The 22,182-nt window shown below is 28.7% G+C and overlaps 1 protein-coding gene across 4 annotated transcripts in view; it reads right to left on the bottom strand.

The window, feature by feature from the left end:
• Positions 1–22,182, bottom strand: part of LOC123298038 (zwei Ig domain protein zig-8-like) — a 498,844-nt gene that overhangs the window by 146,241 nt on the left and 330,421 nt on the right. For 2 of the 4 annotated variants that reach the window (XM_044879910.1, XM_044879911.1), the window contains one exon: positions 17,192–17,232. The exons of the other annotated variants lie outside the window; for them this stretch is intronic. In XM_044879910.1, coding sequence (XP_044735845.1) covers positions 17,192–17,206 — 15 coding nt within the window. In that variant the 5' untranslated portion in view covers positions 17,207–17,232. The remainder of the gene's footprint in view (positions 1–17,191; positions 17,233–22,182) is intronic. 4 annotated transcript variants of the gene reach the window in all.

Genomic DNA, 22,182 nt, shown 5'->3' with positions numbered 1-22,182 from the left:
TCAAATTTTTCAAAATCAGGTAAAAATAGAGTAAAGATTATTTAATTTTTACACCGGGCTATCCCAACGTGTTCCCAACCAGGTCCCACTCAAACAAAACCGTTGTGTTTGTCATTTAATTTAATTTGGGCTTTCCCAATAAGTTACCAAATAGGCCCCAGTTGGGAAAAACTATTTAAAATCGCCTATTTTTACATTGGGCTATCCCAAAAGGTTCCCAATTAGATCCCAATTGGGATAGACCTATTTTAATTTAATTTGGGCTTTCCCAATAAGTTACCAAATAGGCCCCAGTTGGGAAAAACTATTATAAAATCGCCTATTTTTACATTGGGCTATCCCAAAAGGTTCCCAATCGGATCCCAATTGGGATACACCTATTGGGCCATGCCCCAACAAATCCCAAGCGGGCCCCAATATAAGTACTGGGACAATTTCTAGTCGGGTTTGACTTTTAAAATTAACACTTTAAATTTTCAGAAAATATCTTCTTAACAAAAAAAAAAAGTAAGCGCTACATATATAATGTACCAAGGTACACAAAGAATATAGTTCCTACCGTGTTTCCTACGACACCTCTCGTTTGTTTTCTCCAAGGTCTTCTAGAATTCAAGGCTCTAAAAACTTTGACCATTAGCTTAGGTTTTCTTATAAAATGTGCCGGGTTCTTTCATTTTTAATTTTTACGTTTCTTTTCTTTTTCGATAGCTAATTTTTAATAACATATTAAGCTAAAATGATTAATTTTCCTGTAATATGATGTTAAAACCGATCAGAACCTATCACGTATATAGATAGTGTTACTATGAAATGTTATGTATGTAGTACATTAGCGATAAACTGACCGTTTGTAATTCAAATTTGATTAATTAAAATCGAATGTAAATCATCAAGCCAACAACCAATAAATGTGCAGTTCACATATATGTGGTTGAGTTGAATAGTGAACGATAGCTATAATAAAAACGTGATACACTACCATAATATATCCATCAGTAGTGGTTTTATAAAAAATTTGCTTGGCGTACTTTGAAATAAATGAAATTATCAGCGGAAAAGGTGGTAAAACACATATATGGTATCACAATGGACTCTATAGTCTTAATGTGTCCTTCGTGGGCAGAAATATAACCTAACCTTACCAAACCAGCTCCGACCTCTGGGCTGAGTCTCTAAATTTATCCTTTGATACTAATAACAGTGTGATTAACAAGTATTGTTGAACTAAAGCTTCAATGAAACCTAGTCTCGCCCCGAGCCTCAGTTATGAGGTTTATTGTTTGCTAATAACCAATGCTAAGCGAAGTATATTGTTTCAAAACCGAGACAAAGCGTGATAAATTGTATCAAAAGACTCGTCTTGGCCAAGACGACCATTCTCCACCCCGCCCCAATTTTCTCGGAACGATCTTGAATCTATTCAAGAACGACGTAGAGTCCCTAGTTGGATCCACAACAGTGACGAAATTTCAAAAAAAAAAATTAAAAGTGTCGAATAAAATTAAAAAGTTTTGTTTAATATTTTAGGGAAAAAATTTATTTTTTGAAAATGTTATAGAAAATACCTAATAAATCATAAAAGTGTATCAATTACACACCCGCTTTGCAGGGTATTTTACTTTAAAAACAAATACTACCAACAGAAACTACCTACAAGAATTGAAAAAAGTTTAATATCCTTTATACTTCATATTTACAGAAAAGTGTATATGAAAATCGCATTAGGAATCCTGGAAGCATTTTCAAAAATCCCTATGTAGCTCTTAAAACATAACGGGATTTCATAGTCATAAAAATTTAGAGACTAAGCAAGTAATATTCTGTATTTAAAAGAATATATACCTTCGTACAAAATAAATCAAAGCCAGAGAGACGAGGTTCAAAAAAGCGAGGCGAATCGAGTTGATACTATCGACAAGTCATCACTGACTTATCAGCCAAACCAATCAGGCCAATAATAGAAGGTTTCGTGATATTGAAATTGCTTTGCGACTTGAAGGTATGTAGCCTAATATGTATATAATCATCCAACCAATGACATATCGATTTAGTAAAAAATACTGCCATTTTTTCGCCACAATTATGTTTTCAATTGAAATTGCAACCTTTTTCTCTTCCTTAAAGTAAGTATTTTGAGCTTGAATGTATCCATTGTAACAAGTTTTCGTGAAAATCTTTTGATTGTGTTTATATAAAAGTTAGTAAACTCACACATACATACTACCTACAATATTATTTTATTTTTAAATAGGGTTATTGCAATTTATTGGGCAGTGATTTTGTTTCGGTAACTAAATCTCATAAATAAACAACGAGTAAGTACACTGAATAATAAATTGTAAATAATTGAAAAGTTATTACAATAAAAATGTAATTGGACGCCACTGTGTTATGCATCAATTAATATATTGCTAATTTAATCCTGCAACATCCAGATCGCTTGTAACATTTTAATGAAAATATGTATGTAAACACAAAAATAATTTTTTTTTCATCAGTTTAACTTTGATATTTAAATTTTTTGTATATTTAAATTCTCTGGAAAACAACAAAATGTACCTAATAACAAAAAAGCATAACTAGTGTTTTAAATGTTACTGAAATGAAAGCTTTTAATTTAGTATAAAGTAGTCTATTGCTTTGACATGGTTTGTTTACCTATTTATGAACGGATGAAAATGCACTGTTTTTTTACTCTTTCTTAAATTTATCTATTTTATGCATAGACGGATAGGTAATCTCCGCTCTTAAAACCAAAATATTTAACTAACTAAAGAAAACATTTGTTTGTTACGTTTTCTAGAATGGGTTGGTTTTTAGAAAACAAGTTAGATGGTCATTCAAAAGTTTCTAGGTATCCCCATGCAAAATTTTATCAAAATCGATTTAGTCTTTTAACCACGAAAGCCAAGCTGACAGTTAGACGGGCATATAAAGTTACTTTTACATTTGTAATAGTAGCATAAATATCACAGATTTTTTACATAATATTTTAAGTTTCTTCTGTTTCTGTTTGACATATCATTCTCATTCCGTTTACTATCTTTTTAAGTATCTGGTAACCAAGCATACAAAGGTATCTAGTCGTAGCCAATTTTGATTCTCTAGTATATAAATAAGCTACTTAAAATATATTTGACTAGTAAATCAATTTTATCATCAATCATCTACGAAATATTCTTCTATTCTAACTCTTTTCCTGTATCCATTCAATTATTATCCGAAAAATAGGTCAATAAAGTAAAATTTGATTTTTTTAATGCATTATGATAATTTTAATTAATTGTGGGACAAGTTTTGTCAAACGTTATCATTCTTTTCATCACGCTCTCATAATTAATTATGTTATTTATCATCAATTGAATTTTTTTATAACTGCACCAGATGTTATCAATTTGAATCTAGTGATTTATACCTACAGTTATGGCCTGGTGGTATACAGCCCTAAAAATTAACTAGAATGAATTAAGTGACTTTGGTCGAATTTTACCAATTAGAACACATAAAAACCAAAAGACTAATGTTTCCAAATTGGAATTACTTACTAAAAAGTGAAATTTTCGAGTAAGGTAGGTAGGTAGATAGTGATCCCTGTTTAAGCTTGCTATGATAGCTATGATAGCTTTTGACAAAACCTGTTATCAGATCTGGAAAGATGGAAAGAAACATTTTCATTATTATTTGTTTAATTTTTTTAAATTTTATGCTTTAAAAATTGTCTATCGGAGACTTTTTTCAGAAAGTCATCAGCTGTAACCTATTAAAATTTCCAAAATCTTTATCCATATCTTTATGTGCTTCCTCCTTTACCTACTTAACTGAGTGTTCAATTCGAGATGTGTGGAAATGGCATATTGGATTTGTGTTTTAACACAAATTGCTCAGTCATAAATAACAGAAAAACGCACATATTATCAAATATATTGATTTTCTTTCGAAAACTTCGATGTGCAGTTATAATAGCTAAATTTTAGGAAACGATGCTCTTATTATTCAATCTTTAAAAAAGTCTGTATTCAATTTTCTAAGTTTATGAAATGCTACTCCTAAAATGGATATATTCATATATTATGACGGATTGTTTGAAACAATTCAGCTTTCTTGGGGCTTAGTGATATAATTATAAACCCATGTGTATTCATTTGATATCACAATTAGAGTTTGTATTTATTGAAAGTACAAGATGAAGCAAAAGTAGGCACTGTAATATGTTAAAAGAAATATTTGCTTGCATATTTGTGCATTAAAACATTTCGAAATGAGGGCCAAAGGATATTAACTATGAACTTTACGAAATCGAGAAATCTTTGCCTGTGGCTGGTTTTAAAAATATACCATTTAGAAATAATTGTAGTTTAATTTTGATAGATAACGCTTAGGGTTTCTCTAAAGAATATAAACATCAGAAATATAATTTATAATGTTTAACTCTACACACTTGATTTGGCATATATGATTTGAACTAAAAGTCGAAAATAGAAATATCAGTCTTGAGCTGAACTCACATGCATTCAATCGTAACACTTTTTTGACATAAAAAATAATTGAATATTTTAACAAAGAACGCCTACATGCAGATCTTGATTTTTGAGTACTCGGTTTATTATTTACATATTCGGTGGAATTCATTTTTTTATAACAGAAAATTTAATCAAAAATATGAATACAAAATGAAAGAAAAAAACTCATAATCATTTCTCCGAATAATTTTCAAATACAAAATTTTTTTTTTATTATTTAAAAATTAATTTTAATAAACGTGAGGTTTTTTTATCGGTTCAAGAACATTAAAATTTCCAAGAAAATATTGAACTCTTAAAATTGTTTTTTTCGCAAACCTAGTCAAAATGACTAACATCTTTTGATTAAAAAAGTACCCTCCTTTATCCATTTCTTTTCGTCTGATACTTTCAATACGATGTAAAGTTGTTTCTTGAATAAATTGATTGTTTATTATATGTTATTAGAATTTCGGTGCGTTCGAGGTACGTAACTTTTCTTTAAAATAATCCGCTTTTCTTTTCTTTAAAATAATAAGTCCGCTAAAACAAGTTTTCTTCTAAATCCTTGTTATACATCTTGGGAAAACATTTTAAAATACCATTAAATGATTATAATCTTCTTGGCCTTATAAAAAATTCAGCATTTTGTTTTGAACTGTTTGAATGTAATTTGAGGGTTCCCGAACTTAAACCATCCCAGGGTCAAGTACGAGTTCGTGGTTCCATACCCGAAAAAACTAAAAATTGGCGATGATCTTCAAAATCAAATCAGTTTGGAAAAGGCATGACATATAATTTTAACATATAAATAAATACTATGGAAATGAATGGACAAGTAAACCTGACTAAATTCATTTCGAAAAGTGAAATGGTGAAATAATTAGGTATTTAAAAAGAATAAAGTCAGCTCAAATATTTCAATTTTAATTAAAATATTTCCGAATAATTATAGCTGTCTAAGTATCCTTTTCATCTCATCTGATGTTCTTGACCACTTTGATATTGATTTAAGAAGGAGTGTTATTAGTTTAAAGTGTTTCTCAGTGAAATCGTAGCCCCTAAACGGTCGAACCTACTTGATTGGGAACATTTTATAGCTAAGTTTCCAAAAATCGGTTTATAAGAATTAAATTGCATTTCTCGGTAGGTTTTTTTAATTTTGTAAATTTCACTACTAAATTTCACATTTGTATATCATGTATACAATAATGATATGTATAACTAGAATAACGTTTGCACATGGTATATTAAACATCCGGTATAACCATCATATATGTATGCATTTCAAATAATATATGGTATAAGTAACTAGAACAACATCATATTGGGACACCTATAATAATTTCACATCTATCAGCATTATCTCCCTTATGAATATTAATATGATTATTCACGTATATGAACGGTAGGTAGGTAGTGCCGTAATGGTACAGTATCCAGGACATTATATTATAATAATCATTGACTTTGTAATTATAATATTTAAATGTATTACAAAATACATACAACAACAATAATAATAATCATAATAATAAATATATGTTACATATATTTACAGTTTCTAATCAAATATGGTAAATAAATGCTTCAAAGTTTATTTCTTAAAGCTAGTAAAAATACAAGTTCTTAATTTAACGATGTTCCAGCATGGTATTTGCAGTTTCTATGTTAAAGCAATGGTACAATTTTTTTTTCGACAGAATTTAACGAAAAATTAAATTTAAGAATTTAATAATGCTTACTATTAATTCCCAAAGTTTCAGAAATTTTGACCGTTTAAAATGGGAAATAATTATGCCAACGTCCCAATTTCGATCAATTTACGTCAAAATTAATATCTCGAAAGTGAAAATTAATTTCTAAATTTTTTTTTTTAAATTGTATTGTATAAACATTTTTTTCTACTTTTTCTTCAATATATAATAATATCATAAAAAATAGTTGGAGAGACCGGACATTTTACATGCTTTAAATGGGACATGATCCTCAAAATCGCGAACTTTGTCTTTAAATATCTCGCGATCTAAACGGTCAAAAATTATGAAATTTTAGGAATTCATAAATAAAGCTATTATAAACCCGAGAAAAAAAATTCGGCCAAATCTCTCGAAAAGTGATTTCATGCTGGTACTACCTTAATGATAGAAGCAATTAAAAAAAAAACTTGGTTTGTGCAAATATTCCCTTGAATATAAATAAAAAGGATAGTCAATCCTGAGGGCTGTCGACGGAAGTGAAAACTTAAAACTTTGGAATAACTGGCCATTGACCTGACCTTCGGCCTGGCTAGAGCCTTATAGCTCTAATAAGTACTTATTCACAATACCTAACTAATAATAAATAATACCTCAATACTATTCAAATAGCTAGCTGTTCATAATTATAGATAAATATGGTGGGAGCGCAAATAAAAACATTAGAATAATAAAATGTAATGACATGTAATTATTTATATGCGTTTCCACCATTTATTTCATTTTTTTTTTTGGTGTGAAACACTCAAAAACATTTTGTACTGGACCGAATTGCGAATCTCAACCATCCCAGCATCCACTTGAACACACACACACACACAAAATTGCATTAAAATCGGTGCGAAGCGAGTTCCATGATTTTGTTTATCCAAAAAGTGCTCAGCGTGCCAAAAGAACTTTTCACTTCAAAACCTTTTGAACAGCTCAGCGAATCAAATAAATTCATTCATTTAATTTCAAATTAAATAAATTTCGTAATACTTCTTAAATAATATCAATACCTTATAATACCGCAAATTGTTTAATTTCAGTTTAAAGGTCTATCATTTAGTATGGCAAACCCTTTCCTTATTAACTTAATTTTAAAAAGTATTAGGAAAGAAAATAATCTTTAGGTACTATGTAACAGAAAGCTCAGCTGGAAATGTGGGTGAAACCATACATCTAAAACGTGGTGACATGACAAAAAAGAGGGACAACAGTGTTTCAAATAATATCTGATTAAGCAAGGATACAAAAAAATTGTAATTCCGAAGGAATCATAAGCTCAACATAGCTGTATAGCCCGTCAGTAATCGCAGCTTGAGAATTTTGCACACGCTCTATTAAAAAGCTAATTTACATGTATTTTTCAAATGGTTTATGTTTTCGAAACTTTTTCATCTTACATATAATTTTATCTATTACCAAATTATGAATTTTTTAGATTTTTTCATTTAACCAGCAGTTTAAAAAAATTTTTTTTTCAAGTCCTTTACAAATTGTGTAAGCAAAAAAAATTAACTTCTGAAATTTTTGGGTTTGTTAGTGAACTATCGTTAGTTTCATATAAATCATACTCAGTAAATTAAGAACCTATTGTGATAGAAATATGGTGAAATTAGTTAAAATGAATTTAATTGTTTATATTTTTTCTCTGCTCTAATATTTTCACTCTCAAACATCATTCAATCCCGTAATCAAACTATTTTTAATTAGTTAGTCCATTAAAAAATAAGTTTATAAAAAATTATGTAGAGATTATGCCTTTCATATAATATAATAATTCCGAAAAGGCGTGAGTGTTTTTGGTGCAATGTACTTATTGAATCCTTGAAGACTATACTGATTCGATGAGTGATTTACTTGCCCCGGTTAGAAATGATTTCTTATTGAAAAAAAAGAGTTAAATTATTGTCAAAAATGTAAATTTTTAATTATCTTAGAAGCACCATATAATTAATTACAATGGGTGTGCCAGTTCAAAATTGAATTTGCTTTAAACACTGATATCTAATTTTGCGTTACTTATAGGTGGTATATTTATTGAAGATAAAGGGTATAATAAATTCTTATCCATAATCTAACGATCAAATTGTTCATTTTGTTAAAATCAATAATAATATATTCTACCTGTATGTGAAAGGATAACATTAATATTTATTTATTGTATCAAAATGGTTACATGAATATAATAATAATATATGTATATGTATATGCACATGGTATTGGTATGGTTTATATGCATGATGCTATGGTTTGTTTATTCCTTTGTTCTATTATTGATAAATTCATACGCTGATTTTTATCTTTGTTTACCAACCAGGATAAGTTGCGTAATATAGACATATTATTTTCAATTCTGGATATTTTATGTTGATAATAATAAACATGCATTAACATGAATGTACGATAAAAATGCATTCTTTTAAAACAAACTTCAAATTTGAAAAAATATTTTTCAGTTCTGTCGTTTCTGCAATAATATTTGTAAAATGAATGGAATCGCTCGCATTTTGCTAAAACCTAATGGAAATGTATGAAAGAGATATACTCAAACAAAATCAATAGGGATTTGAAATAGTCATTGGAAAGAAGATAACAAAATGATTCTAATGGCTTAATCCACGACAACTCATCTTACGATTAGAATGCATGCTTCGTATACGTATAAAAGCAATAGTACAGTAAAAGATGTTACAAATAAAGGAAAATGAAAGAAACCGCTTAAATTTTGCTAAAACCTCATGGAATGTGTTTTTAAGGTGTAAAATATCATTAGTAAGACATGAGATAGTGATGCAAATATTTCTATTTGTTAATAAACAATAAAATTTACATTCAATGAAACGATCAATGTCAAGTTCACTTAAAAAAAATCAGTAAATAGGCAACTTTTATGACGTAAATATTATATGTTCGTCAAATAATCAAAAACTATTAGACATGTATAACGTACACGTAATTCAGGTTGCCTATTTATTAATTTTGTAAGTCAACTTTGACATTGATCATTTCATTGAATTTACAATTTATTGTTTATTAACAAGAAGAAACATTTGCACCACTAACTCATGCCTTACTAATGATATTTGATAGCTAAGATCCACATTCCACGAGGTTTGAGCAAGCAAAATGCAAAAGATTTCTTTCATTTTCTTTTATTTGTAACATCTTTTACTGTGCTATTGCTTTTATGCGTATGCGAAGCATAAATTCTAATCGTAAGACAAGTTGTCGTGGATGCCGACGTGGAACACACTTATGCCATTAGACCCGTTTTGGTATCTTCTTTCCACTGACTATCTCAAATCCGTATTGATTTCGTGATTTTGAGTATATTTCTTTAATGCATATACCATACATTAATCTATTAATCTATTAAAATATTAATTATTTTTATTGTTACGGCGAATGTCGAACCAGCAACTCTAAGTAAACTGCTTACGCTAGCTGATATGTTCTAAGTAACTGAGCATCTGGGTTGGCCTTAGAACTGCATATGCTTTAAAATCAAAACCTTCGAAATGTAGTTTTATTGACAAAGTAACCTTTTGTAAAAAATAAATGCTTTTAAAACAGTAATTACAGATGGAAGAACTTGGATAGAAATTGATTTGATAGTTACTGTGTGAAATCACCAATAAAAAAATTTGGAAAAGAGTCCCAAACAACCTGCGAAGGATTTACAATTCCCTATATAGTATGTCCTTTAATGACCGCATTTCTTCATACTAAGAATAAAATCATAAATCGAAAAATGTTCAGACATATCTCGATACGATGTACTATTAACGAGATTTTTCGTCAATGAGCTACCGAACCTTTAATACATCATATATATTGCGCTGAAGCATTGACTTAATTGAAACTATTTGCTGAACTTTAGACGGTTTTGTATTAATTTTTCTTATTTTAAATCGTGTTTCCAGCAGGATGGAGAACAATAGGATATTAATGCTTCAATTTACTAAACCGATAAATCGCCTTTATTAAAACTTTTTATTATTATTATTAAAATTATTTATATTACTAATGAATCAATAATTTGCCTATTTGACCCAAAAATTGCATATTTTTAAATATTCAGAATTAAATGGAATAACAATAAATATTATTTATTATTTAATAAAGCTTCTAGTGATTTTTTAGCTACTATACAGTATAAATTAATAAATATGAGTTGTTATACTACGTTGTTTTATCAACCGCAATGACCCTGATTTGTAAATATCATAATATTCATGGACGGTTGTATAATAAACCCCTAAGCCCGACTTGTCGTTGATTTTTTATTATTAATTAAATCGTTTAAGTTTTGTACCCAAGATAATATATAATCACGACATTCAGATTTGTTTTTTTATAATAGAAAAATAATATATCACCCTATCGAATGTGAGTAATAAAAAAACAATGAATAAAAGAGTTAACCCATAATAACTCAATCCAACGTAACTGGGAACGACAGAATATTGATTATCTAAGAACGTAATTATATGTCTAATCATTTTGTTAAATTATCAATCATTTGTAATAATATAAGTTTCACTGATTCTAATGCAAGCTATCAAAAGAAGTCGACCCGTGATAATTCAATACAACTTATATAAATTGTGGTTTTGGTCGCAGGTTTTAACTAAACACTGAAACTACACCATTTAAATTAATACATATAATCGATCTATTTTAGTTTATAATATTTTGACATTCTATATTTTCGATCGATATCTAAAAATGATAATAAAACTTTATGCCACCTTTATACATATTTTTGTTTCATGATCTTTTGTCTTACGATATTTTAGCATTTGATATAAGTTTTTGTCTTTCATATTTGACTTCCATCAGATATTATTTATAAGATATTTTGATGTTAAATAATTTCAAAGTGGACATATTTTAACATTTTTTTATTTTGCCATCAGGCATTATCATATAAGACGTTTTTGTCATTCATATTTGACTTGTATAAGATATTACTGATGAGAAATGTTAATGTCAAAATTTGATGTAAAAAAATCATAAAATTTTTTTGAATACGTCACTTGAACGTTTTAAAAGGGCATTTCAAATTTATCATAAAATCGGCCGCTAGCCACATTATATTTAAAAAAAAATTATAAAATGGCAGTATGAAAGCTTCCTCATACAAACCAATTTAATGTAAATAACAGTATTTCTAGTAGCTCCAGCTTAATCCAGAGCGTTGACCCGGATTGTGGTTGCATTATATTTATCATATTTTAATTTCAAACATATAAATTTAAATGTATGTTTATTCTATACTGTGTAATTGTACAAGGAGTCCTAAAAGTCAGGGACCCATTTTACAATGGGTTACATTTATACAATGAATGAATTTGAGAAGTGCAGCTCTAGCTAGACTTGATTTAGTCAGTCTTAATGGTAATGCATATGAAAGACAGGTTTAACATCAAAACTATATTCGTGTTGTTACATTACTCTAGTTTGACTTAGAGTTGTTGCAGGGAGAGTTATGTCAATTTAATTAAATTTTGATTTGACAATATACAACAGCCTGACTTTAGAATTAACCATAGATTTTACCAGAGGTACCTAGCATGTTTGGGAGAAAATGGTGAAACCATCCCTAGAACAGGTCTAGTTCTACTTAGGTTAGCTAAAGGTAAAGTGTTTGTGCAGATTCGCTTTTAAGGAGGAATGTTTTTGGTCCTAAATTTGTTTACCCTAGAACTTATTTCAAAATATAATAAACTTTCTATAGTGAATTAGCTAGATCCGCAGTACAATTGAAATTAATTCTATAGGAAGTTTCATTCTGAAGCGAGCCCCTGATTTTTGAGTCACCCTGTGGCATGGCAGTTTTTGTTATTGTTTGAAAATAGTGTAGTTTGAGAATGTAAGAAAAGATATTACTTTTATACTTGAAATATTTTGATTTACTATTCTAAAATTATCAAAACTTTCCTTGTTTAACATTATTTTTAAGAAGAATTTCGACATAATTGTAGTTGTGAGTTTAAAGGTGACATTTTTTAAAATAAATAATGAGTCTCTTTGATGTTTGAAACATAAAGCGTAAAAAATTTAGTGTGGTATTTTTAACGTTATCTTCAATAGTCGTATGTAAGATAGTTTGTCAAAAATGAAGTAGATTGATACAAACATGCAATTTAAACTATTAAAAAATTGTGTGTCGAATACTTGATATTCCAAGACATATCTAAATGTAATGCTTTTTATACATATAGACTGGAAATGTTGTAGAAATCGGCTACTTATGGATCAGGGAATTTTTTCGAAAATAGAACATCAACAAACAACTTTTGGTATGTATAATATAAATGCTATCATCCTATATATAAAATTATTAGAATTATTTATTAGAAGACTATCATATTGACATCAAATACAATTCTCTTTTTATTTCAAATTGACAATACGCAATTCCAATTTAATCGCCGTATATTGAATGAGTCAATATTATTTGTAATGATTATGCCGATGGGTTTTTTAGAAGTTCCAAGGGAAATTTACTAAATCAGAAAACCCCCGACAAGTTTTTTGCGTTCGGAAATCAAAACTCGCACTTGAAACATATCTAAGAACACTCTCCATTAAATTACCTTTTTTCCTTAGAGCTTTCTCCAAAGTCCACCGATTTTGAATACTATCGTCTACTTTTTAGTTGTTCCGGGCACGGAACCCTAAACTTGCACTTAAAACATAGCTAAAAACACTTTTGATTGAATTATCATACTAACAAAACAAAAAAAATTTAAATCAGTTCATTCGTTTACACAGATCAGACAGACAGACACACACACATAGCTATCAAATTGAAACCATCTATTTTTTAGTTCGGGGGTTAAAAATCAAAGATAAAACGAAATTCCTGAATAAATTAAGAGAAAAAAATTTTGACTTCGATTGCCATTTTTTACAAACTGGCGGCTATTGTTTTAGGGTTTTGCTCATATCTCTGGTTGTATTATCGATCAAAAAATAAAAAAACCTAACTTTAAAATAAGCGAGAGTCGAGTCAAAATATTAAAATCTAGACAACTATAAATCGCAAAAATCGAGTTTCATTTTTTATATTATAAATATTTTCTTTTCAAACTTCTTATGCAAATTATTTTATATGGAGTACCTAAATATAAAAAACTCAACATCATGAATATTTTGCTTTTTTGGATTTTACACGATGCTTTTTAAAATCTCAACTTAAAATTAGGAATTATTTGAGTCATAAAATGAAAATTTAATGGATTTAAAACATATTTGGCAATGGCTTTCATCTGCCAAAGCTCGAAGCAACAAATAATATAGTATTAATTAGTGAATTATAAATTGTTTCCGGAAATATTCAATACAAAAACAAGCGATTATAGAAAACTATAAACAGTGATCGAATAGTGAACAATATATTCTTAGCTCACTCAACTTATTGGTATGGGCGATTTTATTATTAGAAAACAAAACCAATTCAAAAGATAAAGCTTATCATGAATAAGTGTTTCCAAAAACATTATGTTCGTGTAAGAATTAAAACGAAAATATTCTTGACATAATCTTTAAAGAATGTTAAGAACAAAATTTTATTCAAGATAAGCCATAAATATATAAGTTATTATGAATAATTTTGTTTTGTAATAATAGTACTATACCAAAAACAGCAAGAAGCTGTTTTACTTATGAGGTCGCATTCATATATGTTTGTTTTTTATTTAGCTTTGGCGAATTTGACTATTACCAAAAATTTCGCCCATGATACGTTATAATATTATATTTTAACACTCGTTTATTAGCTTGGTATGTATTCATGCTTTTCCCCCACATTATAACGCCGCATTGAATTGAAACTTCGCACACTAGGCAAGGACCGAGGGCAATACAATAATTGAATAAGTTTTTCCGATTATCCAGATTAGGATCTTCAGGATTAACGACTTTATAATATAATTAATTGATATAGTTCTGGTGGAAGCGCAGATAACATTCCATAATATCAATATATAATTTATATTATAATAAAAGAATATGAATTTGAATTATTTTCTACTTTTTAGTAGAGTGATATATGAGTTAAATACTGAATAAGAGCATAAAAAGACCAGCCGTTGAAATTAAATTTTTTTTTAACCGCCCGTAAACTGAATTCGTATACTTGGGTCAACATTTGACTTCCAAGCTTGCAATAATTTTGTCTCAGTAAAATTTCCTAGCTTGATACGCTGTTCAACGATCTCCAACCACAATTAGTTCGGTTGTTATTTCCTCTATAAAATGGCGCAGTGAAAAATTACGTGGGCCCCTTGAAAGAGGACATACCGTTGTCAAGAAGCTTTTTGAAGTACAAAGCTGTTAGGGTAATCATAGCTTTACCACATTAAAATTTTGAAAAGAATTTAATTTACCAATGACATTATAATATGACGTTTGTATTTATCAATAACATTATGCTCACACTAATGGCTACTAGCTCTATGAACCACATAGATCAAACAAATTTTCCAAAGCGATGAACGCCTATGATACCACTCAACAATATAATAATTGAGTGAAATACAATTTAATAAACATTTGTGGTAATACCAATAATAATAAATCAATAATGCCCATTGCCTAGAAATTATTGGTCATGCAAAACATTATTACCAATACAAAAATTAATTTTCATCAAAACCATTGAATCAAAACACTATTTTTATTAAAAATATATATCCTACTCGTACCCTGGTCCAGAAATTTTCGCACCAACCAATGCAATCAAAAAGAAATGAGAAAAGTGAGAAAAGAAATACTTTTTTCACTCAGTATGAGTGGGAAAAATAGTTCTTATCGCTCTAGTGTAATAATGAATTCATTACTGCCTTAGTATGGGAATGAATTCATTATTACACTAGATTAAGAACTGCGGTCAGAACTATTTTAATTTTCAATTTTTCTCAGTAAGCCATGGCAAATTTAAAAAAATACTTGTCGTTTATTTTCACATTTTAGAGGCGTAAATAAAGTTTTGTACGATATACGTGTGATTACGGATTATTCACGTACTTTTGCGATTGGCCAACTCGTAATATAAGTGGCCCCTCCATTTTTTATTCTGCCAATTTACTTCAATCTCAAAAATAAAAAGTAAAATGAAAAACCAGATTAAATATCTCGGATGTTACAAAAAAAACGAGTCGGTCCGAGGACTTTCCAGACAACTTTCTTTTTGAAAAGTGTTTCAAGAAAAATATTCAAGAAAAGTGTTTCAAGAAAGGACTAAAAATTTATTTAGTGAGCATAATGTGAGCTTTAATTGGCCACAGAAAACATTAATTCGGAAACCATTAAACTACTTTCAAACACAAGAAGATAAAGGTCTGAAATTATGTAGAGGACTATAATATACAAATCTATTTACGACATAAATTTTCGTCGGGTATGCGTGCGTGTGTTTTGTTGGGCTAAATGCAATAAAAAAGTAAGAAAATCGACCAATTTTAAATAATCGTAAGAACCGTTACATTAATTGCCTTCCCTGTGTCCCTTAAGAAGGCTGTATGAGCAGAATTGTCTTAAAATTGTCATAAAGATCCGTATTATATCCCATTTGAACTCTTACCCATTTGATATAATCCAAAAGATAATTTCGATATTGCCTAGAATTTATTGAACAATATAATATTTTAAAAAGTAATCGAGTATTTTTCCTTATTGTGAGTAAAAAACTATTCCAATAGCGAATTTCGTCGTTGTAACATAAGATGCAATACATTTACATAATATTGTAGTATCGTATGGTAATACACATGCTTTGCCAAAAGATCATTGAAATGCATACCATAACATTCATAAACTTCAAAGGTTGGAAGCGTTCCTGCGTTTGTTCTATGTTGTCCTCTATCAAAACATGATGATGCACACAACCCAAGTAATTGTAATTGATGTATGTATGTTGTTTGTTCACCTATCTCAGTATCTCTCAACACTAACAATAAATATAGACTACATGCATATTTTGTTGCATACAGTGTGTTTAAAAATATTCATTTTATTAAATACGCTAATCCAAAAAAGTAACATGAATTGAGTGTACTAGAAACGTATCTAAGAACACTCTCCATTAAATTACCTGTTTCCTTAGGCCCATCTCAAAACTGAACAGATTTTTAGGATCGTCGTCTATTTTTTAGTTGTTCCGGGTAAGGAACCCTAAACTCGCATTTGAAACATGACCAAGAACACTCCCCATTAATTTATCTTTCAAATGAAACAAAAAAATCCAAATCGGTCCATCCATTTAGGCGATACGATGTCACGGACGGACACACATAACGGTCAAACATATAACAACCCCTTTTTTAGTTCGGAGTTATACCACGTAGTAAAAGATGTCCCTACCTGTAGATCAGTCGACATCAATGGAAAAAACCGAATGACCGAAGACAATCTGCGGTTTTGTATACTAAAATAGAGTTAGTTCTCATTCGTAATACGAAATCTTATGCGTTAGTATGTGTTACATGTGCTTAAGAGTTAGAGAAAAATTTCTATGAGAACGTATTTTTTATAAAAATTAAAAATTATTTCTTATTAAATTATTGTACGAAAAATATCTCTATACTTAGTATTCAAAACGTGATTTTGTATTCTACCATTCTACTTTTTCTGTTAAAATCGTCCTATCTAATAATAAATCATTTCAAATTATTCTCTTGGCAAGATTTTCGTAGTTAAAAACACAGAACGTCCGATTATGTGATTCATAGAGATGGATTTTACGAAAGTTTATAGCTTATCTGCTTAGTTTAGCACCTAATCTGTATCTGATTTAATAAAATTCGCAAGTACGCTACAAAATAAAAAGTAAATTTCGGTGTGAGAGATGAGAATAATATTTGAAATAGAAACCCTTGAAAATTAAATTAATTTTTTGAAGTGTGAAACAAGAAACCTTAATATATAAAATATACGTACCCAATACGAACGCATGACAAATGTTTAGGATAGTATCTCACCTGGAACAAATTTATAATTTAATTTATTATCAGAATAATTATTATTAATAAAACTTAAACATTTTGTTTATAGATCAATAAATACACATAATAACAAAAAATGTTTCGAACAATTTTGAAATAGGACTTGCTTTTTCAAGAAAGGCAAAAAGATAAGCCTTCCGTTAAATGAATGGCGATGCCAAATTGGGAGGATGAAACAATATCTATGCAATGAAAAGAGAAAAGTAGTATCATTTTATATTGTACAAAAACTTTTTAAGTTAACAAATCTGTTCAAGGAACTTTTGAACATTGAAAGGAAAAATTGTTTTGTCCTTTTCTTTCAACAAAAAAAATTATTTTTAGTTTTTACGAGTAATTTATTGGTCTTTTTTTTATATCAAAACCGAAGAAAAGGGACCAGAGTATTTTGGGACTTAATATTTTGATGATTTTTCCTATTCGCCTTGATTGGATTGACCTATAAAAAATATCTTACTATACAGAAAATTACTAACAACTTTTATAATAGTGAATTTGGATTGTATTTATTCTTCTTTTAGTAAAATTTGTAGACAAGTTAGATAAATTTTGACGACTAACACCTTTCCCATACCCTTTCATCCCTAGTATGGCATAATCAATACAGTTTGCCATTTAGGAGAATGTTTTACCTTGTTTTTAATACAATTTTTAAGAAAATATCGAACTTGATTTCGTCGTATTTTTAATAACCCTGTATATAAAATAATATGTATTTATACATTAAGTAAACTATTACTCCGTCCTTTTTAGATGTAAATTAAAGAAGTTGAAAAAGCAATTCAAAATGTTACAAATTGACTTGTAACTTTTTCGCATTTATTTTGCTTATTTTCTGAAAAAATTTAGTCATAGTTTTTAACGTTTTTCCGCAATTTAATCAAAAACTATCCAATTTAGAGAAAAAGAACTCATATTAATACGAGAAAAAAATCAGATTCATTCATTCTTTCCTAGTATTGCCACTGAAAACGGAAGCGGAAAACAAACTGATTGTACTGTGAAAATCTAAAGATCAGACTTAAATTTATTCAAAAACAGCAGAATATTAAAAGAGTGGACTATTTTTTATTTGACAGTTCTTTCGCACATTTGAACAGAATTGTTGAAAAACCCTATGGTTTTTTTTATGCATCTATTTATTTGGCGGCCGTTGAAACCTGGTTTGAGCCTGTTAACGTTTGTCACATGGAGAATTGATTTTCAAAATATACGGTATATACATTCCATATATATGCTTTGTGCGTTATAGTGACAAAAAAATACACAAGATTGGATAAAAACAAAATATGCAAATCGATTAAATTCCTACAATTCTACAATTTTGAGCGGAAATACTTTTACCTTATCTTATAATGCATATTTTTTTATTAAATTGCAGAACCCTTCCAAGAACACGGAAAATTTTACAATCTGTTCTGTAAGAGTTGATTTTGGCCTACAAGTCAAATACAACTGGACATTGGTGTGGTATTTTTGCATATTTCTTTCTGAAAGTATATAGTATACAGTGTGTCCCTGAATAGAGGTAACTGTACTTGTAAATTTTCTTTTTTGCATTTTAAGAAAAAAAGTCATTCTTTATAAAAAATTATTGCTTATTCTGGAAAGTATGTGGGAATATTTAAAACTTCTAAATAATGTACAGGGTAGCTAAAAATTTGGTATCACTATTTTGTTTTTTTTGGTAAACTGCACATCCTTTTTATAAGTTGACAAAATGTCAAATGCTCGAAATTAATAATTGTGACTCAAGATTCAAATTCATGACTGAATTTCAAAAAAATCTTTCCAACTTAGACACTTCCATTCTTAGTGAATGTTTATCCGAGAAAATAAATTTCTTTTTAATTTTCTAACCTAGTTCACACAAACTCTCGAATAGTACATGTTAATTGATTTATTATTATGTTCTTTGTTACTTTTTTTATGTAATTACAACTTTTGTTCAAATAAAAAATGATGCTATAATTAAAGTACACGGATCTTCTTGACATGTTGTATAGAGTCATAATTGTTAGTTGCGAGCAAAGAGTAGTTTACCAAAAAGAAAAATAGTGATTTCAATTTTTTGGGTAACCTGTAAATTATTTAGAAGATTTTAAATATGCCTACATACTTTTCAGAATAAGTAAAATTTTTTATAAAAATTGACTTTTTTTGAAAACTAGTCATGCTTCGTTTAAAACCAACGGAGTATACAGTATATAAGCATAATGAAATACTAAGAAATTAAAACTATACATATAGGTACTTTCAAAAATGACCTGAAAACCATGTACTGAATGTAATGTATGTAATGCTCGCTCGATACATTTTATTTTTGTAGCAACTCCATTCAGAATTATTTTCTGCATGACCTTTCTGTTAAACTTCTTTTATAAAAGAACATCGTCATTCAAAAATTCACTTTAAAAATACTACTAACTCATGATGGATATGTAAAAACTTCCACTATATATATATACATATATGTTTTTTATGAAATTACAAGTATGCTAGAATTTCGTTTTAAATATATATTTTTACTTTGTTGTTGTTAAAAAGTAAGCAACAACAAAAACAAAACAAAAAAATTAATGTAATTTCGAACAAAAACATTTAAAGTAGAATGTGATTTACACTTTATATTATTTTTTATTCTTTATGTTTTTGAATTTTTATGAAACATTGTAAAATGCTTTTGTTCTCTTAGAAATATATTTTTTTTGTATATTGGTAGAAGATAGTTCAGCCCACAATAATAAAAACGAATTAGTCGAAAGCTTTTCATTATAAGATTATTTTGCTACCTTATTCTTAAACATGAAAGAGATTTGAACAATAAAGCATGTCAGTAACTGATGTACGCCGGTATGGTATAGTACGCTGTATGCATTTTACCTTGAATCACTCTATTATTTTAAAAATTTTGCTTTTATTGTTCATTTATTTCCAAGTTTACTATTGTGTTTTATGTCTTGAAGCATTCCATACCAGCTAAATCATTGCTTACTTGGGAGTATGTTGTTATACCCCAGTAAATCTAATGTAAACCATTGAGGAGCTAAAGCTAGTAAAAATGGAAATTCATGGACCTTGACTTTAAAAAAAATGTATCACTGACATATAGTCGCTTGAAAAATGAGTCTTTATCGTGGCCCAACCATTTCAGTTACAGTTGTTTCTGAACGCTAAAAGAAGATGATGCTTATCAGAGAAACTTGTAGGGTTTTCTATTTTGCAATAAAAAAATTACATGCTGCTGTTCTCTAAAGTGAACTGTACAAATAACATGCAGAAGATAGTCCCTTCAGGTAAAATCGTCGTGATCGTGGTGATTCTAGGTAAATTAGAGTGTGATCCAGAGTACATTATGATATTCGTATCATGGATCACACATCTTGTTTATGCCATGGAACACACGATTGTATCGATTATGTTCAATATTTAAATTATTAAAACGTTGTGAATGAAAAATAGAGCCACAAGAAGGAGAGACAATTACCATTGTTTTACTTTGATAATGAATCTTACAACACAATCGGGTATTCTACTATGCTTGAAAAAATATTTGATTTTCCTAATGAAAAGCTACAAAAAAATATATTTGGAATAAAATATACACGCTTTCTTGATATAAAATTATATTAAATTTTAAGCCTTTTTTAAAGTCGCACGCTGTCAGAGATTTTGCTGACGTAATATTGGTTTAAACAACAGCCGTGTATGTAATTATTATATTTAAAGAGAATTGAAAAAATACACTCGAACCCGGACTTCTTGGTTTCATATCAAGCGCCCTACCAATTAGGCTATTCGAGTTCTAGACACGAATGCAATTTTTTCAACTCAATGAATTTTTTTTTTAAATTTGTTTATCCACTTATTTATTATTATAACTTATTGTTGTTGTTTACATTTAATCATGCACACGATTATTCTCTTTAATTAAGATTACTAGACAAGATATTTGTCAATATTTAGTTTACGAATGTATGTAACATATTATATATCAAAATTAGTCGAATAGACCATGATGTAAATATCGTGTGCATGATTAAATGTAAACAACAACAATAAGTAATAACAATAAATAAATGAATAAACAAATTAAAAAAAAAAAATTCATTGAGTTGAAAAAATTGCATTCGTGTCTAGAACTCGAATAGCCTAATTGGTAGGGCGCTTGACATGAATCCAAGAAGTCCGGGTTCGAGTCCTGGTTCGAGTGTATTTTTTTCCATTCTCTTTAATTAAGATTACTAGACAAGATATTTGTCAATGTTTAGTTTACGAATGTATGTAACATATTATATATCAAAATTAGTCGAATAGACCATGATGTAAATATCGTGTGCATGATTAAATGTAAACAACAACAATAAGTAATAATTATTATATGTATAATATTGTTGATGGTTGCATAAACTACAATTACCATGAAAGCCATCAACAAATTTGTAATTATTATTATTTTTGCCTTTAAGATGTCACATCACAGCAGCTCGTAGCTTAGGTCACTTGAAATACAGATTAATGTGCTTTAATTACTCAAAATCAAATAATTTAAGTATTATTCTACATAAATTCTAATTTTTATCAAATTTAATAATGTAAATTGGAATCCCTGGCCCTACAATTTCCCTTTTCATGTGATGGTCTTTTAATTCATTTTGTACACTGTAAGTCAAAATCAGTTAGCTCAACTTCTTTTGCTCTTTTAAAGTTTTTGTTGAAGGGACTGTTATATTGTGGAAGCAAAGCTGCCAGTGGTTGGTTTAAAATAGTTTATACTATTTTAAACTAAACTTTAATGAAAGTTAATACTGCTTACCAAATAATATTCTGTTCAAACAATCTTATTTATAGTTGTTATATAACATGTGAGTTTTATATAAAAACATTATACATAAATGTAAAATGAACCAAGTTCTCGAACATCGA

This window comes from Chrysoperla carnea, chromosome 4 (genome assembly GCF_905475395.1).
Source record: "Chrysoperla carnea chromosome 4, inChrCarn1.1, whole genome shotgun sequence".
NCBI classification, from domain to species: domain Eukaryota; kingdom Metazoa; phylum Arthropoda; class Insecta; order Neuroptera; family Chrysopidae; genus Chrysoperla; species Chrysoperla carnea.
The sequence above is the reverse complement of the archived record's forward strand: the minus strand, read 5'-3'. Positions and strand labels throughout refer to the sequence as shown.